Source organism: Microcebus murinus, chromosome 21, assembly GCF_040939455.1.
Source record: "Microcebus murinus isolate Inina chromosome 21, M.murinus_Inina_mat1.0, whole genome shotgun sequence".
Taxonomy (NCBI): Eukaryota; Metazoa; Chordata; class Mammalia; order Primates; family Cheirogaleidae; genus Microcebus; species Microcebus murinus.
The window spans coordinates 34225262-34253254 of NC_134124.1; the positions used below are offsets into that span (position 1 = coordinate 34225262).

A 27993-nucleotide genomic window follows, 5' to 3' on the forward strand; every position below is an offset into this window, starting at 1 on the left:
ATTTAGAGGAAACTGACTCAGTCCCGTTCTGGTCCCCAAATTATATAAAGATGAGGAGTTAACTTTGGAGATGTTTTCTCAGAAAAGACAGAGCTATAAAAACATAGTTGAATAACTGTGGCCAGTAGCTATATTTCCTTCTCAACAAAAAATAACCCGCAGTCCACTCTGGCACCTGAAGCTTTAATTTTGAAGAAACGATTAATTCTGATCCTAGGCCTTCAGGCAAGTAAAAAAATCCTGAAGTGATCATGCCTGTTTGGAGGCTTGCAGGGCACCAGGGGGATAGAGAAAGGTGAATCGAGATCCTCCCCGGCTTAACTCTCCACATCTGACAGGGCGAAGGGGGGCCGACGCCATCTTGCAGGGTGGGCTACGCGGGGTCTTGGCGCGAGGTCGGCGCGCCTGAGCGGGAGAGACGTGGAAGGGTTGGAGGTGGGGAGCGCGCGCTACCAGGAGAAAGCACGCTTGCGCACGGGCGACAGCGGCCGAGGGGGGTGGGGCCGGAGTATGAGTGCGCGTGCTCGCTGGGAGCCCGCGAAGTACCTGGAGGAGGTGGGGGGACGAGATAGCGAGGAGTGGGGTTGAACAGCGCTTGCGCAGAAGGGCGACCGTACGGGGAGGGGAGTTTCCGAGCACGCGCGCGGAGGCGGGACTTGATAAACTCTCGCGAGATAGTGAAGGGCTATATATACACGCGGGGAACGCGCGTCCTTTCCTTGGTGTGATTCCGTCCTGCGCGGCTGTTCTTTGGAGCAGTAGTCGTGTATCTCCGTCCACCTTCTCTCCTACCTAAGTGCGTGCCACCACCCCATGGAAGATTCGATGGACATGGACATGAGCCCCCTGAGGCCCCAGAACTATCTTTTCGGTAACTGCTGCGGGGCTTGGAGCCAGGCCGAGCAGGGCCTGGTGGCTCTGAGGTGGGGGGGCGGGAGTCTGGCTGAGGCCTGGGATGGCCGAGAAAGCTAAGCAGCCTGGAGGCCTGAGGCTGAGGGGGTGGGAAGTGGGAATCGAGCTGCCGGAGCGAGCCCTGCATCCTGAGGGAGGGGAGCAGGAGGGGAGCCGGCGGCACGAAGGGGTGGGAAGGAGGAGCGGCCTGAGCAGCCTGCGGCGTGAGTAGTCTGAGGGCCGGGGCCTGAGGTGAGGTGGAACCAACGGGCTGAAGGTTCGGCGTTGCTCGGGGTACGCGGTAGAGCTCCAGGCGTGGATTTTTCCCAAGGGGCGAGTTCGTAGGATTCTGATTCTGGGCCTCAGGTTGGTGTTCCAGGAGGCCGTGTGGGCTTGTGGTGAAGCGTGGGCCTACATGCTGCATGAGGGGTAGATACAGCCTGGCGTTTTCCTCCGGGCCCCAGGCCTCAAGGTCTGCAGCCCGGGGACCGAGGCTTAACCCCGTGCCTCGGCTAGCCGCAGGGGGAGGGGAGGCGCAGCGGGGCGTGAGGAGGCCGCAACCGCTGGGAGCACGTGGTTGCCACGTGGTTGGGGGAAGGAGGGGGTGTGGGCGCTACATCCGGGGCACGCCGGATTCAGTTCACTCGTGAACCTGGGATGCTGTGGCTCAAGTTGAAGCTGTTGGGTGGGAGATGATAGGTGTTTTGGCTGGTAGCACCAGGATTCTAGAGGTCTTTGTTCAGTGCTTAACTGCATACACCATGGTGGTAGCTCTCATTTTTGGAGTCCCTTTTCTGTCCGGTAGTTGGGGTAGCCCTACTTTGCAGATGACGATACTGATGCTATGGGAAGTAAAATGACCTTGCCCCTAGAGCTGGTGCTCTATGACTGGGAATGAAGCAGGCAGCCTTCTGTGTAACATTCAGCAAAGAGGTGTTTTTTTTTTTTTTTAAAGATACGTAAATCTGCAGAAGGGTCAATTAAAAACCTGGGACTGTTTGTAATTCGTTACCTTGTAACCAGGATTTTGGGGTACCTCTTCTGCGCACTTGCGACCCCTCCCGACCCCACATATCCACTGCCCTGAAGTTCTAAGGAGAGTCCTGCTCTGGTTTTCAGTCTCAGTAAACTTAATTGCAGAAGCCTAATCTTTGTGCCAGTCAAACTTTATCTTTCTTAATCATGCTGAGATTTGTTAATTGAGCATGTATATTGAAACATCTACCTAACTGTTAGGTGGCAATTAAAAGGAATCATTTAAAATATTTTTTTCTGACGGTATTTAAAACAATGGAGTGGGAGTAGACACCTGAATATATGTATGTATACATTAAAGCTTTATTCCTATTCATTTTGGATAGCTGAAATTTCTTACCAATTTATATTTGAATTTTTTGTTAATCCTTTCTATTAGAAACACCCCTCAAACGTAATCTCTGAATATAATTTAATGCCAACTCTGTAACTAGCTGTGGTTCTTTCATGTTTGTTATTTTCTGTGTAAGTACAAGCTATTTGTGTTTGTAACCATTCTCATTTCTGATTTGCCACTTGGGGGTTTAGGTAGATAATTCAGCTTTTTAAGTAGTGGGGAGTTAATAACATTGCACGTTAGGTTTGGTTCCAGATAATTGTTTCAGTTCCAGATTTATTATATCATTGAGCCTGTTTCTGTCTGGAAAATGGTAATGATACCTGTCTCAGTGTGGTTAGGAATGAAATAGAATGATGAGAAATGGAATATACAGTCTTCTATGGGTGTTGCTTGATGTTTATAGAAGTTCATGTTCAAGAAATCCAGGAAGAGATCATCTGCTTTGCCCTCTGGTAGCTAAAAATAGTGAAAAACTAGTTCACAAGTTAACCATGATGTTTGGTTACTCACACTTAAGTTTCAGTGTTATTTTTCTCCTTGTTAGAGTTGCTTTTTTCTTCATTTACAGGTTGTGAACTAAAGGCCGACAAAGATTATCACTTTAAGGTGGATAATGATGAAAATGAGCACCAGTTATCTTTAAGAACGGTACTTAAACTTTCAAAATAAACTACTTAAACTTTCTTATTTCAGCCTTTTAGTTCCTATTCATGTGGCTTGAGACATTTTTTCCTTTGCTTCCCTGACTGCTTAAAAGATAGTATTTTTTAAAACTGGACAGTGTATGTACCTCATTGTCTCTTCATCTATAATGAAGAATTTGGCATCTTTACCACTCATTTAGTAATCTTTGTACAGTCCAGTCAATGTATTCAGTTGTGTTATAAATCTTTGGGGGTGGTGATAATCTTTCCTGTCTCTCACAGAGACTAGCGCACTGTAAGACTCTAGTAGTTGCTCAATAAACATTTGTTAGGTGATACATATTTTGTGTATGCATTTCTTCAAATTTACTGAACATGAAAAATTGGTTTGCAGAGATCACATAAAACTTGAAGACACTGCACAAATTTATTTTTCGTAAAGGGTAATAATGAAAGGTTTATACTTGATTATTTAAAATTAAGCATATGCTGCTGCTTGGTCAACAAAGGACCCACATACATAGCGGTGGTCATCCTGTAGGATTATAATCTGTTTTTACTGTACCTTTTCTATATTTAGATGCACAAATACTATTGGTGTTACACAGTTATTTACAGTATTCAGTGCAGTAATGTGCTGTACAGGTTTGTGGCCTAGGAGCAACAGGCCAGGTGTGTACTAGGCTACAACATGTAGGTTTGTATACGTACATTCTTACGTTCTCACAAAGATGAAATCACCTAACAGTACATTTCTCAGAATGTATCCCCGTTAAGCGGCTCTTGGCTGTGCCTAACAAATTTTAGGAGGGGTTGTAAAATAGCTGGAACTTGAAGTACTTTTTTTTTCTTCACAGGTCAGTTTAGGGGCTGGTGCAAAGGATGAATTGCACATTGTTGAAGCAGAGGCAATGAATTATGAAGGCAGTCCAATTAAAGTAACACTGGCAACTTTGAAAATGTCTGTACAGCCAACGGTAAGGGCATTTATACTTTGGATTTTGTGTCAAGGTTTAATTCTGTTGCTTTAAGGTAGGTGTGTCATTCAGCTTATACCAAGGTGATAGAAAGTGGTTTTTTGTCTTGTCACTGTAGGTTTCAATGGTAAATTCTTGAACATGATGGTTTCTTCTGATTGTTTATCAGAGGTGGAAAAACAGGTTCACTGGTTTGTTGATTTGTAGGTTTACCTGTAAATTCATTATGTGTTTTTACTTCCAGTTTGGTGATTAAAAATTTCTCCCATTTTAGGTTTCCCTTGGGGGCTTTGAAATAACACCACCGGTGGTCTTACGGTTGAAGTGTGGTTCAGGGCCTGTGCATATTAGTGGACAGCACTTAGTAGGTATGTTATTTTTCCATATTATGGTATTTAATGCGGTTCCTTGGTTCCCAATTTGGACTTTTTTAAAGACTAGTCTAAGTGCAGTAGTGGGGGGGGTAAGTAGAACAAGGAGTTCAGTCTGTAACTATCTTTGACCCAGCCACTGATTTGGACTTTTTAAAGCATGCTGTAGTCTTTATGATAGGTTCAAATGGGAATGTAGTAATTTATATACTGAAGAGGCCTGGTTTTGCATTCCTTTTTTAAAAGTTTCTATTGCTCATTTGCTGTTTCCAATAGAATCTAAAGTTTTTGGAATACTTGTTACTCTATGTTATCAATGTTTTTTCTGAGTTCTTGCTTCCTGAGTTTTATAATGTTTAAGAATTTTATTTTAGCTGTGGAAGAAGATGCAGAGTCAGAAGATGAAGAGGAGGAGGATGTGAAACTCTTAAGTATATCTGGGAAGCGATCTGCTCCTGGAGGTGGTAGCAAGGTTCCACAGGTACAGATGAAATTTTACTGCAGGTCTTGCATTCTAACCTATGGTTTGGTGATAAAGATCAGCTTTTGCTCATGAGGTGTTTTGTTTTTTTAAGAAAAAAGTAAAACTTGCTGCTGATGAAGAAGATGATGATGAAGATGATGATGATGATGATGATGAAGAGTAAGTATGCACTTAGAAACTGACCCTGTTTTATGGGGGGATTTAATGAAAATCATTTAGCAAAAGTTATGTAATTAACTCTAATTAATTAGTAGCTTATAATTAAAGGGCAAGTGGTTGGTTGTCTGTTAGTTTAGGTTACATGAGCTGAATTGAAAGGATATTTGGACTATGAGCCTTTAAAATACACTGATAGACTATGTAGCATTTCTCAAGTTTATCGCTTTCTCCTGTACATTATCAAGTATAATATATTATGGTAAACAGTTCATGGTGAGTGGATCCAGTTACATAAGTTACTAAAGGTTTTCCACAAAGGATTTTGGCCTGTAGTTCCTTATTAGCTAAATTTAGATTCTAAAAGAGATAACTGAGTTTTCTTTGGGATTTAAAATATGGTTGGGAACCAGATTTAATGTGTTCATTAAGCTAGATCAAGCATGGTAATAAGTTAGATGCCCACTGTGGAATAAAGTGCTATTTTAATTGGTCTTATGTGACAGTATCAGTAAGTTCTAACACATTGAATTCTTAATTTGTCTCAACTTTGTCCTTCAGTTCTGATATTGGTACACATGGGTGTGTTGAAAACATGCTTGGAATTGAATCTAAAAAGATTTGAAAGAACATGTACTAATGATAAACCTGGAAGTTAGGTTTTCAGAAACCTAAGATAGCTAAGCTGGTAGTTGTAAAAAAAAAAAAAAACTGAGCATGACAATGAAGGAGAAAGGCTGAAAGAGCTGAGGAAAGCTTAATTCAAAATAACTGCATGTCAAAGTTATACAAGCGCTCAAGATAATTAGTGTTTGGCCGTCATGGCTTAAATTTACCATTCATAAAAATTAAAAACACATCCTAAGGGAAGAATGAGAAATACAGATGGTATATATATAGTGCTTAATTAAGTTTGGACTGATTTAGTCGATTTTAAGTTACTTTTTCATAAGTTTATAAATGAGTGTTCAGTAGCCATACACATTGAGGCTTTGGGGACAAGCAATTCCTTCCACGAAGGCTTTGGAGTAGGACCTGATTGGTATCCCAGTCCTTTTGGGACTTTGGAAGATTTCCTCTCTTTGAAATGGGTATAATTCCTGATGTAACTACAATGTAAGAATTTGCATTTATGTTCTTCTGTGTGTCTTCTAAGTTGCCTTTAGGTGTTGAGAGGAATGAAAAATGTAGGTGATATCAGGGTCTAGATCAACAAATTTTTATGTAAGCAAAGAAAGGGTAGTCAGATGCCTCATTGTAAGGGACAGTTAGTGAATGCTTTAGAGGAACAAGTCTTAGTAAAAACTTCCACTGCTTTCCACTGCCACTGGTGGGGTGGTAAGGGCCCAATGTAGGTGGCAGTGAAAATGTAGAGAGGTGCCTAAAGGTTTGTTGGAAATCTAAGCCATGATATCAGAAGACTTGGAACTCACAATATAAAAGGGAAAATAGTGGTCCTGCTTAGAGGATGGAAAGGGTATATATGGGTTTGGTTGACTTTGCCATTTATTTAAGCCAGAAAAGTTTATATATTGTGTGTAATGTTAAGAATATAATGTGCAACCCTCTCCTTAAACATGTTTTAAAATTTATGAGGGAATATCCTAATAAGTAAAGCTGTTATTGATAATGGTTTTGTGGAAGTCACTGCCTTCCTAGTACAAAGGAGGTACCTGCAGAGATTGGCTTGTAAGGCCAAAATCTTGTACTGACAAAATTACTGTTAAAAATCACATGGAGGACTGTATATGTGACTTTTTAAATCATGATACTCATTCTAATTAACAGCAACAAAATTATCAGTTACTTGGCCATTGAAAATACAAATTCTGTGGTTTTATATATGCACAGCTGAATAATGGTTAGCACAATCAGTTTTAGAACATTTCGTCACCTGAGAAAGAAATCATGTCCATTAGCTATCAATCCTCATTCTCAGCACTAGTTAATCAATCATAAACGTTGTCTTTATAGATTTGCTTGTTGTAGATATTTCACGTAAGTGGAATCATAATAAGGTCTTTTATGACTGTTTATTTAGAGACAGTATCTCCTCTGTTGCTCTGGATAAGAGTGCTGTGGTACCGTTATAGCTCACTGCCACCTTGAACTCATGGGTTCAAGAAGCCCTCTTGCCTCAGCTTTCTCTGGGACTACTGGTGTGTGCCATGATGCCTGGCCAATTTTTCTGTTTTTAGTAGATAATGGGTCTCACTTTTTCTTGCTCAGGCTGGTTTTGAACTCCTGAGCTCAAGCAGTCCTCCCGCCTGGGCCTTCTCAGTACTAGAATTACAGGCATGAGTCACCACACCTGGCCCTGCCTTGTAGTGTATGTATATTATTTGAAATTAACAAGTATGAGTCTTCTAAAGTTCCTTCTTCTATATGAATTTTAGGATCTGTTTCTTCAAAGAAGCCAGCCTGGGATTATTTTAAGGATTGTATTAAATCTGTATATTAAGTTTGGGGAAATGTTGCCATCTTAATATTTGTGAACATGGGATATTTAGGTTTTTAATTTCTTTCACCTTACAGGAATTTTTTTTAACAACATGGATTTTACCATTTAACTGTCTTTAGTAGGGTTAGCTATATTCACATTGTGCAACAGATCTCACACTTTCTTACAAAACAAACTTTGTACCCATTGGACAACTCCATTTCTTAGCTCTTGGGAAAGATAATTTTATTTTCTGCTTCTTTGACTTTGACTACTTTGGATATCTCATAAGTAGACTAATAGTATTTGTCCTTTTGTGTCTGGCTTATTTCACTTAATGTTAACAAGGGTCATCCATGTTGCAACATGTGACAGGATTTCCTTTTTAAAAACTGAATGATATTCCATTGCATGTGTGTTGGTGTGTGCACATTTTTGTTCTTTTTTTTTTGGGACAGAGTCTGACTCTGTTGGCCAGGCTAGAGTGGTGTCAGCTTAGCTCACAGTGACCTCAAACTCTTGGGCTCAAGCAGTCTTTGTGCCTCAGCCTCCTGAGGAGCTGGGATTACAGGCGTGTGCCACAACGCCTGGCTAATTTTTTCTATTTAGTAGAGACAGGGTCTCACTCTCACCCACACTGGTCTCAAACTCCTGGGCTCAAGTGGTCCTTGTGTCTCCTGACATCCCAGAGTGCTAGGATTACAGGTGTGAGCCAACGTGTCGGCCTACACATTTTCTTTATTCAGCTATGTAATATTCGGGTTGCTTTCACCTCTTGGCTGTTGTGAATAATGCTGCAGTCAACATAGGTACAGCTGTAATTTATTTCTGCAAGACCCTACTTTTTTTATTTTGTCCACACCTCAAATTATGGAAGTTCTTAATGTCTTGACTTTCTTTGTAGTGATGATGATGATGATGAGTTTGATGATGAGGAAACTGAAGAAAAAGCTCCAGTGAAGAAAGTAAGTAGGTACAGTGCTACAAGATTGTTAAATATAGGTTAAAATAGAAAGTTCTTTCATGCTATTATTCACTTGCTTTGTAGTTAATGTAAGCAGGCTTGGGAGATAATCTCATTGAAAATTAGTCCTGAGTAGGGCTGTACTGTAAACTTTACTAATAGTGGGGAATAATTTTCTTCATCCATCTGGCCTTCATTCATGATGAGGTAGCCCTTGCAACCTTTTGTTAAAATGACTGCTTTTCTTACATGGTTTGAGGCAATTTTATTTGCATTGTTATGTCTTTTGTCTTGGACACTGATTAAGATTAATTTATAATTGCAGTCTGTACGAGACACTCCAGCCAAAAATGCACAGAAATCAAACCAGAATGGAAAAGACTCAAAACCATCAACACCAAGATCAAAGGTAAGTGGAAGACTTTACAGAAAAAACATGGTTCATTGATGTAGTTGGGGAAAAAAGGTTCTAGTGTTGCAGAATCTAGTCTGTCTGAAATTTGATAGGCCTTTGGGCAACTCTTGTAATTCATGTTATAGAGCTAAAGTCTGCTTGTTGATAATCTTGGTTCTAGGTACACACGCAGACACAAACGTACGTACTAGATATAAGGTGGCTGCTGGCCAGTTGGGGAGGAAGCCAACAGATTTTTTTTTTTCTTAACTGATGTAAACAGTTCTTTCCTGTAAGGAATCTCGGTTGTTGAAAGGTGGCATATACATCAGCATAGAGCAGAGGCTCTCAACTCTGGTTTTGCATATTAGATTCAAGTAGAAATTTTAAAAGAAGCTATAAGAACTGTTACATGTTCTGGGTTTTTTCCCCCTAGGGTCAAGAATCCTTCAAAAAACAGGAAAAAACTCCTAAAACACCAAAAGGACCTAGTTCTGTAGAAGACATTAAGGCAAAAATGCAAGCAAGTATAGAAAAGGTGAGTCAAATTACATTAAGGAAACTAGTTTGGTAGATTTCTCCTCTCAAAATTGCATCTTTCTGGGATATTGTGTAAGCTAGAGTGTTGATAATTATTTTTCCTTTTTTTAATATACCTAGTTATTCCATGCTGCAAATTTTCATTCAAAAATGGATTATAAAAATGCAACTAGTTACTTACATTCATTTATAATTTTGACTTTGATTTTTTTTGCATCTATGAAGTTTAATGTGCCTAATTTCCATTATATAAGAAATAAGCACATTGGCTACAAACACATTGTGACCTTAGATGTTAAAATGAGGTTAGTTGAAAACACTTCCTTTTGACTACTCTAGTTGCAAGATACGCTACAGAACCAGCAGAGGGCGTATGAGGCTTCAGCGAAATCACAAAACAGCTGGAAAAGTGGAGACTTAAATCTTTGCTTGCTTGGCACTGTAATTAAAAATGATTTGATTGCTCATGATTAACTCTAGTCAAAAACATTTTCCAGCAAATTGAGTTATTTCTATTTGCCCTTCATACCAAGGTGTCACCAGTTAATACATGTAGTGATAGCTAAAATTTGTGAGTGACTAATATGCTTTTATCTAGCCTCCTTTTGTCTAAAACAGTGGAAACACTGGGAAGAGGATTAGCTTGCATTTTGTCTACTTGATTGGGGGGCTAAAACTTAATTTTAGTTAACTCTAGACATGAGTTAGAGTACAGAATAATTGGTTTAAATGTCTTGGAAATGCATTTGAGAGAAGGTTTAATTCTATGACACTTTCAGACCCTAATTGAGAATAAATGTGGGATGGTGAGGAAAAATTGCCAACTCATTTCCCCATGTTTTTCTTGTGCTTCAGGCTCTTCATGGCTTCAGTACATCTCTTGCCTTGTGCAGTGATAAGTCTGCTGGGAAAATGGCAGTTTAGAACCAGAATGTATTTCTTGTTTTGCTTTAGTCACCCCTTTGGCCTTCCTGGTATCACTGACTTATTTTTATCCCTTGCATAGAGTGCTAAGATGTCATTTTAGCACTGTATGCAATCTTTTAGATGTCCCTCCCCCCATTTTAATGTGGTCCTATCTCCTTGGTTTAATTGCAGGCGCATTGAACAGCCCTGGGCACTACTGGTAAATTAAGCCCAAAGATGGGGAGAGAGGAAAAGGAGAGACAGATATAGTCCATACTGAGTATCATCAACAATCCAGACTGAAGTCTTCTATTTTAATCTCAATCCCCTTTCCTGATTTGCTGCCCATGTCCCCTTCCAGGCTTGAAACAATCTCACTCTTAATTTCCTAAAGCACTTTCTTTTGACTGTTGTGATTCAGTGAACTTGCCCTTTGCTTTCCCTTACTTGTGCATTTGCCTCACCTCTTTGACATTGTTTTAATCACCTTTGTATCTCCTTAGCTACTCAATAAACATTTGAATGAATCAAATGAGAAAGTATGTGACAATAATTGTGAAATGGTAATGATTATAATTGAAGGTTTTTTTTTTTTTTTTTTTTTTGAGATAGCCTGTTGCCCAGGCTAGAGTGAGTGCCATGGCCTCAGCCTAGCTCACAGCAACCTGAAACTCCTGGGCTCAAGCAATCCTCCTGCCTTAGCCTCCCGAGTAGCTAGGACTACAGGCATGCACCACCATGCCTGGCTAATTTTTTCTATATATATTAGTTGGCCAATTAATTTCCTTCTATTTACAGTAGAGATGGGGTCTCGCTCTTGCTCAGGCTGGTTTCGAACTCCTGACCTTGAGCAATCCACCTGCCTCAGCCTCCCAGAGTGCTAGGATTACAGGCTTGAGCCACCATGCCCGGCCTATGGAAGTTTATTTTCTTCGGTGATGGAGGCACTTAAGTATCATAATGTATACCTGATTCTGTGGCTGTCCTGATGATCACCTTGGCATTTGGACCATTTTCAATCTTTTAAAAATGCATAAAGATAATATTCAAGTTATAAGGAAAACAAAATTTAGTTAAGATAGGAAGCAAGTGATTAATTTAGTGCCATAGTAATGATAAATGCAAATATTTCAGTATATTTGATATAGTAATGTTTTGGAAATTTATGTGACAAAGTGACAGATTATTAGTACTGTTGTGGTTTCTTGCCTATATGGAGAGTTTGAAGGAAATTCCACATTTTAGTGAGAGGTTAATGAGGTATAATTACTACAATTGTTTTCCCCCATTCTTGGTAAATATTTTTTTTTTTTTAGCAGTTCTGGTCCCTTGTGACATGATTCTCTAAAGGGGTATATGTTTGTTTTGGATTTGGTTCTAGATAGTGCAATGTTGTTTTAAACACATGTCTTAGGTAATACGGGTAGACAGTGAGTTGCTGAATTTGTGTGCCTATAGAATCCCACCCAAGTTAGCTTGTATTTTGTACTCTGATAAATGCTATCTGGGAAGATTTGAACCTTTGACAGACCTTGCCCACTATGGCTTTCTGGGCCATTTAAAGACATCAATATTACAAAGAAAGGTCAAGGGATCAGAAAAGAACTAATCCATGTAATAATAGCATGCAAATCTTTGAGGAATTTCTTAAGTTATCTTTCTCAAACATTATTTATATATTTATCCTAATAATGATTTTGTCTCAATAGGGTGGTTCTCTTCCCAAAGTGGAAGCGAAGTTCATCAATTATGTGAAGAACTGCTTTCGGATGACTGACCAGGAGGTAACTGAATTTTCTGGGACATGACCAAATTGAAATTTTTTTTGTGATTTATTAAAATTATCCTTTTACTCTATAAGTCACTTTTTAAGTATTGGCTCCCTTTAAAAGGTTCCTAGCCACAGACAATATACTTCAGATTAAATACATGGGAACTCTAAGAATTTTGTTGGCAGAGGCTGAGAAGATAACTTTTTTAGTACATTGTCCCTGACTTTTATATTTTATATAGTTTGCAAATTATCTCTTGGTTATTGGACTTAGTTTTACTTTTGGTACTGTGTTGGGTAAGGAAATATGCTGTGGTTTTTCCTTGCTGCTCCATTTGGCTTCTTAGGGCAGTCTGGTCTTTGCTTTCTTGGGAGTTGGTAAAGAAGATCATTTTCTCCATAGATCTTATGAGAAGCATATTTTGCTAAAATCAACGTAAAATCTGGGAGCAAGAAGCCAAATTGTGGTTATCACTGGGTATTATTAGCTTTAGTTAACTGTTAAATTTTAGAATTCTTGCAAGTGAAAATATTTTATCAATAGAGGAAAATTCATACATTTATTTTTACTCATTTACAGTATACTCAGGTTGTAAAGAGAAATATAAAAGTTTAAATGGGATTGTTAGCTATCCTGTATACACAGGACAGATTCTGTGTTGAAAAAGTCTGCTGTCAGCTTTTTTCAGTAAATTAGTGAAATTTGGCAATTAGCTGTTTTCTTTTTTTCTGTCATAGATTAGTTCCTTGCATTTAGATTGAAAGTGGAAGCAAAGTGTAATTTTACAGAAGATGCTGGTCATACTTGCCTGTATGTAATACATACTCTACCAGCATTGAACAAGTAGAATCGTGTTGTTTTGTTGAGGAACAAAACAAATTGACAGTGATGCTCTTTTTTTTTTGTCAGATACTTTTAAAAAGTCATTAAGATGGAAATGTGCTGAATAATGGAAGAGTGTTGTTGTGGAAGACAATGTTATATGCTTCTAATTAGATACGAAGAGCATTTGCTAAATCTGACCAGCCCTAAAGCTGGTCCTCAGGGCAGATGAAATTGAGGCAACATTGGCCAAATGGGTCTCCAGTCTTGATTTCCTTAACTAAAGATTCTTGAGCTGTTAAAAATAATATATTAAAGAATCATGATTTTATGTCTAAAGTATTTGAAATTAAATTGTGTCTATTTATAAATTTCCTTGCAATCTTAATTATATGGAGTACAAACCTTTTGGTGGTAGGGTAAAAAATAGATGTTGCATTGTGCAAAGATATTTGGTTTAATTTATTGATGTCTATGAAGTATTGTGGTTCTTTAACCACATTTCCTTTTTTTTCTTCCAGGCTATTCAAGATCTCTGGCAGTGGAGGAAGTCTCTTTAAGAAAATAGTTTAAACAATTTGTTAAAATTTTCCGTCTTATTTCATTTCTGTAACAGTTGATATCTGGCTGTCCTTTTTATAATGCAGAGTGAGAACTTTCCCTACCGTGTTTGATAAATGTTGTCCAGGTTCCATTGCCAAGAATGTGTTGTCCAAAATGCCTGTTTAGTTTTTAAAGATGGAACTCCACCCTTTGCTTGGTTTTAAGTATGTATGGAATGTTATGATAGGACATAGTAGTAGCAGTGGTCAGACGTGGAAATGGTGGGGAGACAAAAATATACATGTGAAATAAACCCAGTATTTTAATAAAGTAGCACTGTTTCTCTTTTATTCACTTATTTAACTTTGTATTCTGTCAAATAAATGTGTAGTTAAAAATGCAAAATAGTATCCTAAAACTTGATGAGAAAAGTCCCTGTCCTTCCTCAAGATAGCTCTCCCCAGAGTTAACCAATTTTTCATTGTAAGGATTTAGTGCTCATGTTCCCACCTCCTGGTAATAGTTAACAATTATAACTATGCAAATATGTTTCTAAGTGCTCCATCAGACCACCTATCATAGCCTCACTCCCGGATATCTGACATGTTATAACAGCCTAGAGCAGGCATTCTCAACCTGGATTCTAAATTTGATCCAAAACATAATAAAGACTTTTCTCAATTCATACAATAAGAGTACATCTTAGATACATGGGAGAAAATAACACGTGGATACATGAGGCTATTCTGTCATGTGATTTGGTGTATAGACTGGTCCCTGGGTAGACTGCGGGTCTGTTCATTCTCCAGGTCTGGGCCATTTTCTTGGGCTTCAGTCCTCCCGTTTCTTTCCTAAGATTCTTAGGCTTATTGTTTGGTTTTCTTGGATGTTTTTCCTCATTCCTTTTTGTGTAAACTTTAGGAAAAAGACTTTATTTTCTGTCTTTAAAATTTTTTGTGTTGATTCTGTTTTTAACATCCTAAGTGCTTGGTTCTTTGGGGATGTATCTAAGATCTGGATAATATGTGCTTTTAAAGTGGTCTTGTCTCATTTACTCATCATCTCCCACCCCCAGTAGCCTGTTTAGATTTAGGAGGGTGGCATTTGTTGCCTGGATTTATACTTAACAGATATTTTGAATGGAAGCCTGCAGATGTTAACCCCTTTCATCTCTGACGTAGTTATCCAGAGGAGTAACCTCATTTTCGAGGATAGTGAAAAGGTACTGTCTTGTCTAATCCCAGTTTTTGGGTGTGAAGTGCCTTTTCAAGTTACTTAAGGTTGTTTCATTGACTTGCAATTTTCTCTATCCAGGACATCTATGTTACTTCTCTTTTTATACCTTTATTTTGGTGGAGACCAAAATAAATAGGAGGATATAGTAACTGTTAAGTGTACTTTGCTTCACTGAGAAGTGCCTCCATTTTAAAGAATGTTTATATACTTTAGGTTTAAAGATCACCTACTTTAAATTGACAGGACAATCCCAAATATACTTAACAGCAAACTTATTTAATTGAAAAAGTTACGGATATCCGAGTAGTGCCAGATAGACATGCTACCAAGAACTACATTAACATTGGAATCATTCCTTCCCTAGTGTTAGCAGTGTACAGTATGTGATAGAGGGAGTATGGTAGGTAATTGGTATGTGTTATTTAACATTTTCAGAAGTGGAATTATGCCTGCATTTTAATGTCTTAACAGAAATAAAGGTTTGAAATTTTTGGTATGTGAGTTCCTTTGTATGTGACATTCAACTGTTTTGGTTTAGCTAAGAGTCACTTTTATGTGGCAGGAAGCCCAAAAGGAGCCTTCCCACCATTCTGAGGGAGAAAGCAGTTGGCCTCACTAGTTGTCCTGTGTTGCTCTTCATTAAATTTAATCAGATCCATCTTTAGAAAAAAGGGTTCCAGGCTGGGCTTGTTTGTGGAAGAACAGAGATGAAAAGATTTTCCTGTGTTTCAAAAGCTGTAATACAGTATTAGTTACTAGGTAGGCGGCAACTAAATGATGGTAATTTGAAAATTGACCTGTCTCCTCGGCTTGTACTTAGGGAATTCCTTCGTTAAAGACATTGATTTATTTTGTACAATGCAGACTATTAATGGGGTTTACTATTCTTAGATCACTATTGGTTTAATTGATTAAAAGCAAATAGAATTAAGGTTTGTATTATGGGGAGAAACATTAAATATTTTTAATGAAAGCATTTTTGAAGACCAATAAGAAAACTGCTTTTGTTCCTGGTACTAATCTTTATACTAGAGGAAGCTATAAAATAAGACTAATACTTGGGTTAAAAGGATCTGGAGTTAACCCTTTAAAGTACTTGCTGATGGAACAGCCATATTAAGCCAGTCTGTTGAATGAATGCTTAACGTCTTGGTTCTTAACCATACTATATTCATTATTCTGCAGGCATTTTCTTTGACCTTGTCATTAAACCCAAACCACTTTTATTGCCTGCATTTGTACCTAACTTTGAAAAAAATAGATTTTTAATGTTTGATTCCTTGAATTAAAAGGCGATGTTCAGGATGGACTGATGTTCTAGCAATCTTTGAAGGGAACCAGTGAATTTATTCTGAATTCAGATTCTTTTGTGTTTGTTTTTCAGTCCATTATGTAATTTTTTTTTGACCAAAAAAAAAAATCCCCTTCAAGCTTGTTCCTACTATAGTGCAGACTTCAGTAGTCTGGTTGCTTCTTGTTTTCTACTGTGACGATATTCTGATTTCATCTTGTTCCTTTTCTTTCTCAGCCCTAGAATGAGCCATTTCTCCAAAAAGCCCTGGGTCCATTAAAAAAGAAATGGCATTTATAGACCACACAGTCTGGGTGGGAGCATGGCTTGTTAATAGGTTACTGATTAGATCAGACCCTTTGGGAAAGAACAAGTAAATGCTGAGGAAGGAATTGGTTGGCTGACTGGAGAAGGCTTTTCTTGATAATCAAAAGTCAATTCATTTGATAAATTAAGTGATTATGTGAGGGTGGATCCTGGGTGAGAATTGTACAGAGCTCTTTACCCTCACCCTCAGCCACAGAATAGGTTAAATTAGTAAACTGAGGCCACTTAGGGAGAGTAGATCAGCTGTCTTAAACTTTAGCTGTCATGAAATGACATAATAGCATGAGGTTTAGAGTAGTGAATTAAAATGCTTGCAAAAAACCACTCTATGGTTTTGACTTAGAATACATAGTCCTTCATCGCTTAACAACAGGATTATGTTCTTAGAAATCCATTGTTGGGGGTGAATTTCATTGCTATGAGGACACGAGAGTACTTAGACAAACCTAGACTGACAGCCAAATACACACCTATGCTATATGGAACAGAATTGCTCCTAGGCTACAAACCCATACAGCATGTGATCATACTGAATACTGTAGGCACTTGTAACATATTGGTAAGCATTTGTCTAAACATGGAAAAGGTACAGTGAAAATACTGTTTAAAAGATAAAAAGTAGATAACCTTCATAAGGCATTTTTACTGTGAATGGAGCTTGCAGGACCTGAACTTGTCATGAGCAAGTCAGTGGTGAGTGAATGTGACATTACACTACTGTAGACTTTATAAAAACACTGTACACTTAAACGCCGGACTAAATTTATTAAATTTTTTTCCTTTATTACTGAACTTTTCAAACTTTTTGACTCTTGTAATAACACTTAAACACATTGTACTGCTTAACAAAAATATCTTTATATACTTTGTAAGCTTTTTTCTATTTTTAAAATTTTCTTTACCTTTTAAACTTTTTTAGTTAAAAAATAAAGCACATTAGCCTGGGCCTACACAGGGTCAGGATGATCAGAATCGCTGTCTTCCACTTACACATTTTAACCCACTGGAAGGTCTTTAGCTGTCACCTATGATAATGCCTCCTAGAACAGTGGTCCCCAGCCTTTTTGGCACGAGGGACTGGTTTCGTGGAAGACAGTTTTTCTACAGGTGGGGGAGGGGATAGGAGACTGAGCTCAGGAAGACACTATTTCTGTGGGGGGTGGGGTGGGGTGGGGTTAGGGACCACAGTTCTAGAATACTTCCTGAAGGACCTACCTAAAGCTGTTGTACAGTTAAAAATACTTTTTTTTTTTTTTTTTTTTGGAGACAGAGTCTCACTTTGTCGTCCAGGCTAGAGTGAGTGCCGTGGCGTCAGCCTAGCTCACAGCAACCTCAAACTCCTGGGCTCAAGCGATCCTTCTGCCTCAGCCTCCTGAGTAGCTGGGACTACAGGCATGCGCCACCATGCCCGGCTAATTTTTTATATATATATCAGTTGGCCAATTAATTTCTTTCTATTTATAATAGAGACGGGGTGTCGCTCTTGCTCAGGCTGGTTTTGAACTCCTGACCTTGAGCAATCCACCCGCCTCGGCCTCCCAAGAGCTAGGATTACAGGCGTGAGCCACCGCCACCCGGCCCTTAAAAATACTTTTTTTTAATGAGCACACTAATGGCAATAACGTGTAGTGAAAACATGAACCAGTAACACTCGATTATAATTACCAAATATGTAGTGCACATAGTTGCATGTACTACTATACTTTTAAATATGACTCAGTTCAGTAGGTTAGCACCATCACAAAAAGAGTAATGCATTGTGCTATGGCATGATGACGTCATCACGGGATGATAGGAATGTTTCAGCTCCCTTAACCTATGGGACCACGGTATATGCAGTCTGTTGACTGAAACGTCAAGTGGCACGATTGTACTAGCTTAATGAGCAAAGAGGGAAGGTAAGCATCAGCTAGGGTGTGGGGTTTTCATTTGAAATTGTCCCAGAAAAATTTAAGCTGAGGTCTACAAATACATAACAGCCTATTAAAGATAGTGGTCTGGACTATGGAAATAGAGAGTTAAGTTTAAAATCTAAGGCTACCTTCCAGCCAGTACTTTACCAAAGAGCCAGTTGCTCCCTGACTCATGGACTTGGCCGTGGAGATCCCAAGTTTAAATGCTGTGAAAGTTCCAAGAACTGGTTTTGAGAAAACTGTAGAGCCTCATCTGTGCTAAGGGTCTACTTTTTTATTAAACTACTTGATCCTGTTAAAGACGATGCTTGTGGCTGGGTTTGTCTTATATTTTTTAGGCTGAATGTTGTCCATCTTTGTCTCCACAATGTTTATATTCCACAGACTCAAAGTCTTTTCAGTTAAGACTGGGAAGAGGTGGGAAACAACTGTCAGATTGCACTATCTTAGTTTACTTTTGTGCTTGGAAAAGAGGAAGAATCTCTATTTAAAGGCATATTGTGTCTCAGACAAAGTTCTAGGTGCTTACGGTTAGTAAGCAAAACAGTTAAATGCTCTGCAAGGCTTACTAGTTAACATAAATTCTCAACTTTCTTCAGAAAATTGCCTGAGTTTACTAGCCTAGAGTTGGGAATTGAATGCAGGGTGTGTCTCCAACTCCAAACTAGCACATGGCCACCTAGTCGAAGCTACCATACTCTTGCCTGGACTGGTAACAAAACAGCTTTCTCAGGAGCCTCCTTAATACCACTGTTGCATTATTCCATTTCATTCTTAGTAGCTGCAGTAAGCTTTTAACAACAAACTGGATTTTAACTCAGTTTGATAGCCTTTGGTGGACAAATTGCCAAACATATTGTGATCTATCCATACTATTACCGTGTTTCCCTAAAAAAAAAAAGACAGGGTCTTATGTTTATTTTTCCTCAAGAAGACACCCTAGGACTTATTTTCAGGGGATGTGTTATTTTTTTTAAGTACAGTATATCAATCTACATTTATTCCAATATAGTTAAGTTGTCTTCTTCTGGAACATCATCATAACTCTCCAAACCCAGAATTCCATTGTGAATTTCTTGCAACTCTATTTCCTTTAGAACCACTGGCCCCAATCTCTAATGTCGAGCAATAGAGCTCTCATGGGGCAGATTCTTCGCTCTGTGAAGAAATGCATGGGTTGTGCAGATACGCTGCATAGCCACACCCAGCACTAGGTCTTATTTTCTGGGTAGGCCTTATATTGCGCAAATGCTTAGAAATCCTGCTAGGGCTTATTTTATGGGTAGGTCTTATTTTCGGGGAAACACGGTAAATACTAAGCAATAAAAAGGAAACTACTGGTGAATGCAACAACTATGAATCTCAAAAACATGCTAAGTCAGACACAAAGGAGCACATACCACATGGTTCCATTGATGTGAAATTGGGAAGAAAGTAGCACTAGCAGTTTAGTAGTTGCTTGGGATCAGTGATTGGGGTGGGGAGATTACCTGAGAAGAGGTAGTGTTTGTACATAGATAAATACACTTTTCAAGACTTTGAACTGCACACTTAAAATGGACACTACAAAATTGTATATAAGTCATACCTTAAAAGCCACTGATGGCTACTCATTTCCCTATGAGGGCCTGCCCATAAGATATGATGACAAAAATTACCTGTTTTTGCCCTCATCTCTTGCCACTCTGCCTAGCTAACCCTGCAGTCACCTAGCTTTTTCCCACTGTAGGTACTTGACATCATTTACCTGGAATGCTCCTTCACTAGACTGGCTGTCTCCTGTCTTTGGGTCTTTGCTTAAGTGTCACCAAGAGGCCTGACTGAGACCTCTCTCCTGCTGCTTATCATCTCATCCCACTGGTTTCTCTCAAGCACTGTAACAAGCTAGCATTCATCTCTTGGCTTGCTTACTGCCCCTCTCCCCTAGTAGAAGCAAAGTGCTTTCATAGTGAGGGCATGATAACACAGTAGGATCTCAATAAACAGTGATTGAATGAGTTGGTAAGAAGTGACTACCAAATTAGTGGCACATTAAATGTTAGACATGTCAAATCCGGATAGAACCCATTTAAGATTCATGCATATGGTAAATAAGTCATATTGGCAAAGAGGTAAATAGCTAGGTTTGGGGGTGTGAATGGTGGGGAAAAGGAATAATGTATAAAATCAGTGGATTTGGAGTCAAAAGACAAATTCTGGTTAAACATCTCTTCAACTGTAAGTTGAGAGTGATTGTGCCTCCCTTCTTCATGAAATTGTGAAGAAAAAAATGTGAAAATAACTCCAAAACCATAATTATGATGATTATTAGTTAACTGCCAAAATGTTTGTAGCCTTAATTATGTGCCAGACTCTGAATGATCTCATTCAGTGCTCACAACAACCCTGTGAGAGTTGGTACTGTTCTTAGCCATCCATATTTTGTAGATGAGGAAGCAGAATCTCAGACTGTCGCTTGCTGGAATTTATAAATCAATGTTGGAGGCAATATTCGAATCCAGGGCCTTAGAACTGTTTTCTTTTCTTTTCTTTTCTTTTTTTTTTTTTTTTTGAGACAGATTCTCACTTTGTCGCCCAGGCTAGATCAAACTCCTGGGCTCAAGCAATCCTGCTGCCTCAGCCTCCCGAGTAGCTGGGACTACAGGCATGTGCCACCATGCCCGGCTAATTTTTTCTATATATATTAGTTGGCCAATTAATTTCTTTCTATTTATAGTAGAGACGGGGTCTCACTCTTGCTCAGGCTGGTTTCAAACTCCTGACCTCGAGCAGTCCACCCACCTCGGCCTCCCAGAATGCTAGGATTACAGGCGTGAGCCACCGCACCTGGCCAGAACTGTTTTCTTGACTGGAATTTATGGTCAGTCTTCTTTGTATGATAGGTCAGATCAACAAATTGTACTTTAAGCATTGAAAAAGATTGCAAGCATTTTAGATAGGACATAGGTAGTTACATACTCATTTTATTGCCAAATAATAGAAAATAGTAAGTATAGAAGAAAACTGGAAGTATGATTCTTAGTCTCTTAGAGAGACTTCAAACACTTTTTAGCAGGTGGTAAGACAAACCACCTCTTGACTGGGTCTTAGAGGTCTTTCTGTAAAGCAAGATCAAAGGTGGTGGCAATGACTCAGGTTCCAGTGGGAGCATTTCTGTCCATTTCTATTTGAGGTTGGTAATTGCTTCCTATGGTGGGATTAGTTCATTTTCTCCAGAACTTGCGGAGTTACCAGTAACTTTGCAAGACTAGTTCTGGCAATCAGAATGTCTACGTAAATTCAGCCCAGCAGCTTCATGCAAGAACTTTCCCCATCACTCAGCACCTGGTTTTGAAAAGGTTTTCTGCACTTGTGTCCAATGCTGAAACAGAAGCTATCTGTTTAAAATAGCCTCAGCTTTGAAAGGGAACTTAAAATAGCTTGCAAAAGAGTCCTGATATTTGGAACAATTGCTGATGTTTTATATCCTATGACTTCAGGAAACAGCACTGTTAGACAGCACCTACCTCAATTTATGATGACCTAGTGAAATGGGAGTATCAAACCCACTCCATGCACGGAGGCTTTTAACCAAATAGTCCGGATTCCTGGGTTTTGCTTTTTGAGCTTGTTCTCCAGTGCCTTTCTCACTGTAACCTGTGTCCCTGAGTATCAGGCCAAAGCAGAGCTTAGCTAATGTGGGCTCTAGCCAGAACGAGGCAGGTGCCTGACAAGGACACGTATTTTGGGGTTGGCGGGAAGGACAGGAGTTATGCCTCTGGAAGGGGCAGAGGCAGTAAGAACTAGTGTCCTGAGAGGAGTCCCGGTGAAAGGAACCAGGCTGCTTAGTTTGCAAACAGAGGCAAATTTTAGCTCGGTTTTGGGAGGAGGACAGAAGAGGGTCTACAGTGGTCGCTGACCAGAGTCCTGCTGGCTACTACCCACACTGTAGCCCGCCGCGCTGGGGTTGCAGTGACACCTCGCGCCGCTAGGTGGTAGCCGTGTGTTTTCAAAGCAGCATCGCCTACCGGAAAGCCCAGCCGGGATCCCAAGAACCTACCCAGAGCCCCTCGGGTGGGAGGGAGGGACGCCCCGGAGGCCCCCTCCCAAGCGGCAGGGACGGAAGAAGACCAAGGGGGTTCACTTAGAGTGGACAGCCCGCCAGGAGGTGGCTAGAAAGGCCACGATCTTGCGTGGACCCAGGGCGGGTAAGAGCGACCCCCCTCCGGCGGAGGCGCCCCGAGGGCTGGGCCCGACCGCCCTCCCCGCTCCCACTCAGTGCTGGTGGGTGCGAGTGAGTGCGAGTAGCGAACGTGCGCGGGGGAGGACGCTCCGCATCGAACTGCGTCCTTGGGCACCGCCGCCTGCCCAGTTCGAGCAACGTTTGCGCCGCGGCGCGGGTCACTGCGCCCGGGCGCAGAGCTCCGACGGCTTCCAGCGCTCACCAGCTCCTGCCTCGCGGTTCTGCCCTTCGGGGCGGCCGGTCCCGTCGCTGCGAGTCTGAGCGCCTCCCCTCCAACCCGGAGCCGCCAGGAGAAGGAGGAGGCGGCGGCGAGAGGCCGCGGCAGGCAGGCGAGCAGGCAGGGCCGCCTTTGATGTGGGCGCGGCGCACCCAGGCGAGCTGAGCGCCCGTCCGGCCGCGCCCCGAGGGGGGAGCCCCCGGGCCCCGCATCCTCATTGTGCCGGCTCGGGCCCGGGCCCGCCCCCGGCCCCCCGCCCCCTCGCCGCCCGCGCGTAGAAAACGCCCCGGCCGCCGCCAGTGGTGGGAGGCGGCGATGCGCACGGCCGGAGAGACGCGGAGGAGGAGACATGAGCCGGCGGGCGCCCAGACGGAGCGGCCGTGACGTGTTCGCGCTGCAGCCGCTCGCCCCAGCCCCGGAGCGCTGACCCCTGGCCCCGCGCAGCCCCGCGCCCTGGCCAGACAGCGCAGCCCAGCTTCCAGCCCCGCTGCGCATGCTGCCCCCGGAGCGAGCCAGATAGCCAGCCTCCCGCGGACGCCCGGACGGCCGTCCGGCCAGCAGTGAACAAGCTTCCCCGCACCGGCCGGGCGCCTGCTGCACAGCGGCTGCCGCCCCGCAGCCCCTGCGCCAGCCCGGAGGGCGCAGCGCTCGGGAGGAGCCGCGCGGGGCGCTGATGCCGCAGGGCGCGCCGCGGAGCGCCCCGGAGCAGCAGAGTCTGCAGCAGCAGCCGGCGAGGAGGGAGCAGCAGCAGCGGCGGCGGCGGCGGCGGCGGCGGCGGAGGCGCCCGGTCCCGGCCGCGCGGAGCGGACATGTGCAGGCTGGGCTAGGAGCCGCCGCCTCCCTCCCCGCCCAGCGATGTATTCAGCGCCCTCCGCCTGCACTTGCCTGTAAGCGCCCGCGCGCGGGGCTGCCACCCTGCCTGGCCGTCTGTCCGTGTGCCTGTGGCTCTGTCTGCCCGCCCGTCTGTTCGCCTGACTTTGCGACTGCGTGTCTGTCTGTCTGTCCGCGCTCCCCTCTCCCTCAAGTCCCACTGACCGGCTCTCCATCTCTTTCCCGCAGGTGTTTACACTTCCTGCTGCTGTGCTTCCAGGTACAGGTACGTGGGCTCCTGACTCTGACCTCCCCGCCCCTGCCTCGCGGTACATGCCGACCCCCCTTCCCGGGCCGCGCCCCCTCCCTGTGCCCCACCCCTCCTGGGCGCCGAGCCCAGTGCACCTGTTCCCAGGGCGCGGAAGGGCGGCTCCGTGCGCGCCTTGCGCCGACAGGGGACCGGCCAAGGCAAGGGGCTCTGCCGCGGGGCCCAAGCCGGCGCGGGCTGTCGCGGCCCCTGTCGGCGCCCAGAGCCCGCGGGCTCAGCCGCAGCAACGTGCCGGGCTCCAAGCCCCCTGCCCGCGGCCAGCGAGGAGTGGGACCTAGGGATCATCTCTGCCAACCGTCCCTTAACATCGCCGCTTGCTCTTCCAAACAAAAAGGCTCCTTTCAGAGAGTGGATTTCGAGTCCAGGGAGAAAGCTCCAGTTGTAAACTACTCTGTGGTTTCAAAGGCGTTCGCAGCATTGAGAGACAGACTGAGACAGACGCGCGCGCGGGACGCGGGGGACGCGGGCGCCTAGGCCGAGGGCGGCTGCCGCGAGGCCGCTCCGGGACGGGCCGCGCTCCGCACGCCCTCGCCCAAGGTGGTGCAGCCTCGGCGGGTTCCCAGCCTGCTCCGCGTTCGCTCGCTCTCCGTGCATCAGAAGAGGGCTTGGCGCGCAGCCTGGAAAGCACTTGCTAAAATCTGATCTGTTACTTCAGCAGCTTTCAGACTCGGGAAGGTCTTGGCACGCAGACAGTTGGAACGCTCTGGCTTCCAAAGCCGTAGAAATGAAGGAAAAAGGGGGGTGGGAGGGAGAGCAAAGAGGGAAAAAGGGAGCCGACTTCAGCCCCGATTAGAACCAGACCAGGGCTGCCTCAGCATGGGGGGGGGCGTGGGCAAAGGGAATAGGAAGCCCAGCTGCCCAAGCCCCCCACCCACCTAGAGCTGCAAGGGAGGGACCTAGGTGGAGCTGGACACCAGCCAAAACGGGGTTATCCGACCCTTCCCCTTCTCGGTTGAAGGCAGGTGTCCTTACAGGGCTAGTTAGATCAGATGCTTAGACCTTAGCCTTCGGGTTCTGGAGATGCCCAGAGAGAGCCTTGGGGGGGGAAATGGGGGTTCTCCCAGTTTCCCCCCCACACAAGGAGTGCTGTATGCCTTGCATTGAGCGCTGGGAGTCAGCAGCCTCTTGCAGTGTTTGGTGGCCGCGGCTGCTTATCTTCCTTCCTCGCTGGGGAGGGGCTTGCTACCTTCATGGTTACCAGGGAGCTGGGGGCAGCCAGCGGGCTGGGGGCTGGAAGGATGGATGGACAGACAGACTGATGGGGTTCTTTCCTCCTGTTGGCCGGGCTGGGGTCCCCAGTGACTGCTTGAATCAATACAACTGGAGTCAGTAACTTAAGACTGGCTGTGTGCCAAAGCAGATGTGACCCTGTGTGGTGATGGGGGTGGGGTGTGGAGTGGCTGGTGTCGGAGAGGGAGGCTAGTGCCAGGCATGGCCTGCCTGGTCTGCAGCTGAGTCCCCAAGCAGAGGGCAGGCCCCAGGGTCGCTGCAGGGGTCTGCTCCTGTGACCTGGGCAAGGGCTGCTTTCCACAGTGCGGCGCCCGGGGCGGGGTGCTGAGCTGGGCATGGAGGCAGAGGGGAGGTCTGCGGCCGCATTGCCCAAGCTTCTGGATGCCTGCTGCTCTTGGTTCTTTTCGAAGTGGGGCCCAGGAGGGGTTGCTGTGTGGTCTTTGTGTTCTCTGGGGGAGTTGGAGGGAGGGAGTCTGGACCGTGCATCCCCCCTCCACCTCCTGGCCAGAGCTCCAGCCAGCATCTTAGGAAAGAGCTGGGTGGTCTGCCTGGGTTAGGTCAAGAGGCAGCCTTCAAGCAGGTGAGGGAACCTCCCCTTCCCCCCCTTCCTTTGCCCCTTTGTCCTCCCCAGCCTTTCCACACCCAACCTCCATGCACCCTTCAGGTATCTAAGGAGAAGATTACTGGGGGGGGGGTCCCTGAAACACTGCATGAAAATGGTACCCAAATGTGCTCTGTCTCCTGGAAGGGGGTTCTCAGCTCCCTGCGGATTTTCAAAAGCACCTATAATCCTTAAAGAAATGCTATCCTAGGGACTTATGGCAGACTCCTGTCCCTGTTCACACTCCAGGGACAAAGGTGGAGTGGCCTTGGTAGAGATGAGGGGTGGGAGCCGTACGATGTGAGCTGCCAGGAGCTGGAGTCTGCTCCCTGCTTAGGCGGTGCCAGGCAGCTGCCGGAGCCGCTGCATCCGGGCACCTGCTGGCCGCAGTTAGACCGCCTTTGGTGTGCAGGGACCAGGGAGGCCTCCCTGCATGGCCACGAGGGCTCAGGGCTTTGCCAGCCGGTGGACCGGACCTGAACCCTAGCTCCATCTTCCCCTATCTGTGGGTCCCCGAGAGTTGTAGTTTCATCATTTGCAAAATGGGTGGTCATGAGGTTGCACTGATACAGGATGGGAGGGAAGAAGTTTTGCAAATTCTCATCCCCCGGGAAGGCACCTTGCTTGCTGGGAAACGGATGCACCCGTGCCCTTTCCTCCCCGCCTCAGTGTGTTCGGGTCTGGTCCAGTCTGAGCAGTGCAGTTTCTGGGCTCCTCCCCTCCGCATGTCCCCCAGCTACCAGGCCCAGAATGGGTCCCCGCCCCCAGCCACGTTTCCATGAGCACATTCAATGCCAGACACTGTCCCCCCCCCCAATGTGGTGAGCCCCGCCCTCGCCCGCCAGCCACCCCGGGAAGCGGGAAGCTGGGAATTTAATAAAATCCCTTCATCCCTTCTCCACACGACTCGGGACACCGCAGATAGCTCAAATCGGAAGAATTTTAAAAATTTCCGCGGGGAGCAGGCGGCGTGACCAGTAAATTGCTTTTCTGCACTTGGCTGAGCTCTGACAATGACACCGGGCTGGGCCTTTCACGCAGCTCGGCTGGCACCTGCCTGACATTGTTCCTGCCGCCAGGCTCGGCTAGGTCCCGGCCTTCCCCAGACAGGCCAGGAGAGAGGCGGGCCAGGCCTGGGGGGGCTTCCTCTGGCCTCTTGTCCCTCCTGCCAGCCCCTGGTCCCTCCCACAGTGCCACTTCCTCTCTCACCCCGCGAGGTGTTGGAGTTTGGAAGTGTCCTTCCACGGCCCCTCTCAGCCTGACCACCCCGACCCCTGGCCCCTCAGGGGGGTTTACACCCTTTCCTCAAGCTGGCTGGGATGGGAAAGCCGCAAACAGTGTCCTTTGGGATGAGAGGAGGGTGGCGGCTCTCTTAGTGGATGGCACTTTAATTCTTAAAGCAACGGTTTCCGTCTGTCCGCGCAGACAGGCACTACTCATTCAGCGCAGCCTTGCCGGGAGCCTGCTTCCTGCTGCCTCGGGATAAGCCGGCCGGCCCTGGCCTCAGGAGCTCCCACGTCAGAGGGGAAAGTGCCGGCCCCACAGGGGCTTGTTCACTCTGTCCTCCTGTCCCAGCGCTGCGGGCTATGGTGAGGCGGGCGCATCTTCCTCCCGGGGACAGGAGGGGACCAGCGCAGAGGAGCAGTGGCTTGCCTGAGGGCAAAAGGCCCCACCTGTGGGACTGTCCAAGTGTCCCGTGCATCCGAAAGCTGGCCTCAGTCTTCCAGCCATTCTACTGGGGGGCTGAGTTAGGAAGGGGGCACATTCCTGTTTCACAGATGGAGAAACCGAGGCACAGAGTGGGGAAGGGATTTGTTCAGAGCCATAGCTAAGCCCCAAGACTCTGGATTCAATGTTCTTTCTACCACACCAAGCTGACTTTTCTAGAAAGAACCCTGAAATTGTTCAGGAAGATACTGGCGGGGAAACAGAGTCCCAAGAGGCAGGCTGGAGGTCCACGTCAGGCCCTGTTTGGGTTCTGGGGGGTGTTCAGACCCGGGCAGGGTCTCTGGGGCTGAGGGCGTCTGACTCGGAGTCTGCAGCCCTGACCCTCCGGAGTGTGCTGATCAGAGAGGGTCCCGGACTCGAGGTGAGTGTCTGGGGGTGGGGCCGGGATGCAGCGCTCCCCTCCCAGTGGAGGAGGAGGGGCGGCGCCCGCCAGCATTCCTGCAGCCCGGGAGTGTCACCCGCTCTGAGATAAGGAGGTGGATTTTTAGCATTTCTGGTGGTTGGCACGGCCAGTGTCAGCGGGCCGGGGCCGCACGTCAGGGTCACAGGCGCTGCCTCCACCCTGCCCCGGGCAGTTCCGAGGGGCCCCCGGGCCCCCGGAGGGAAACTGGAGGGGGACGGGAGGAAGTCTCGGGTGTGGAAAATTGGGGCGCAGGCTCATCAGGCCAACAGCAGCACCACTGGCGGTGGCCGCGAGGTGCTGGGCTCACTACGCATGCCACCCAGGTCAAGCCCCGCGTGCAGGCTGGAGTGAGGGACCCTGCAGAGGAGGGAAGGGAGGCTCGGGCGTGAAGTCACCTGCCTTTAGTCA

General features: G+C 44.9%; 2 protein-coding genes across 3 annotated transcripts in view; both read left to right on the forward strand.

The window, feature by feature from the left end:
• Window positions 1-680: 680 nt before the first annotated feature.
• Window positions 681-13629, forward strand: NPM1 (nucleophosmin 1). Of its 2 annotated transcripts, XM_012756966.2 has the most exons (11): window positions 681-871; window positions 2835-2914; window positions 3768-3887; window positions 4162-4255; window positions 4633-4739; window positions 4834-4901; window positions 8243-8303; window positions 8628-8711; window positions 9133-9234; window positions 11852-11926; window positions 13258-13629. In XM_012756966.2, the coding sequence occupies exons 1-11, from the start codon at window positions 814-816 to the stop codon at window positions 13294-13296; spliced, it is 888 nt and encodes a 295-aa protein (XP_012612420.2). In that variant the 5' UTR covers window positions 681-813; the 3' UTR covers window positions 13297-13629. The 2 variants fall into 2 exon arrangements, with proteins under 2 accessions (XP_012612420.2, XP_012612421.2); XM_012756967.2 differs by lacking the exons at window positions 11852-11926; window positions 13258-13629 and adding an exon at window positions 10335-10681.
• Window positions 13630-22789: 9160 nt separating this feature from the next.
• FGF18 (fibroblast growth factor 18) overlaps window positions 22790-27993 on the forward strand; it is a 33372-nt gene continuing 28168 nt past the window's right edge. Inside the window, exons 1-2 of the mRNA XM_012756965.3 lie at window positions 22790-23372; window positions 23545-23581. Coding sequence (XP_012612419.1) covers window positions 23341-23372; window positions 23545-23581 — 69 coding nt within the window. The 5' untranslated portion in view covers window positions 22790-23340. The remainder of the gene's footprint in view (window positions 23373-23544; window positions 23582-27993) is intronic.

Bases quoted from the DNA above. Each gene is read 5' to 3' on its own strand.
- NPM1 (XM_012756966.2), top strand. From the start codon at position 814: ATGGAAGATTCGATGGACATGGACATGAGCCCCCTGAGGCCCCAGAAC. The intron at 3,888-4,161 runs GTAAGGGCATTT...CTCCCATTTTAG, and splicing joins AAATGTCTGTACAGCCAACG to GTTTCCCTTGGGGGCTTTGA. The intron at 9,235-11,851 runs GTGAGTCAAATT...TTGTCTCAATAG, and splicing joins TGCAAGCAAGTATAGAAAAG to GGTGGTTCTCTTCCCAAAGT.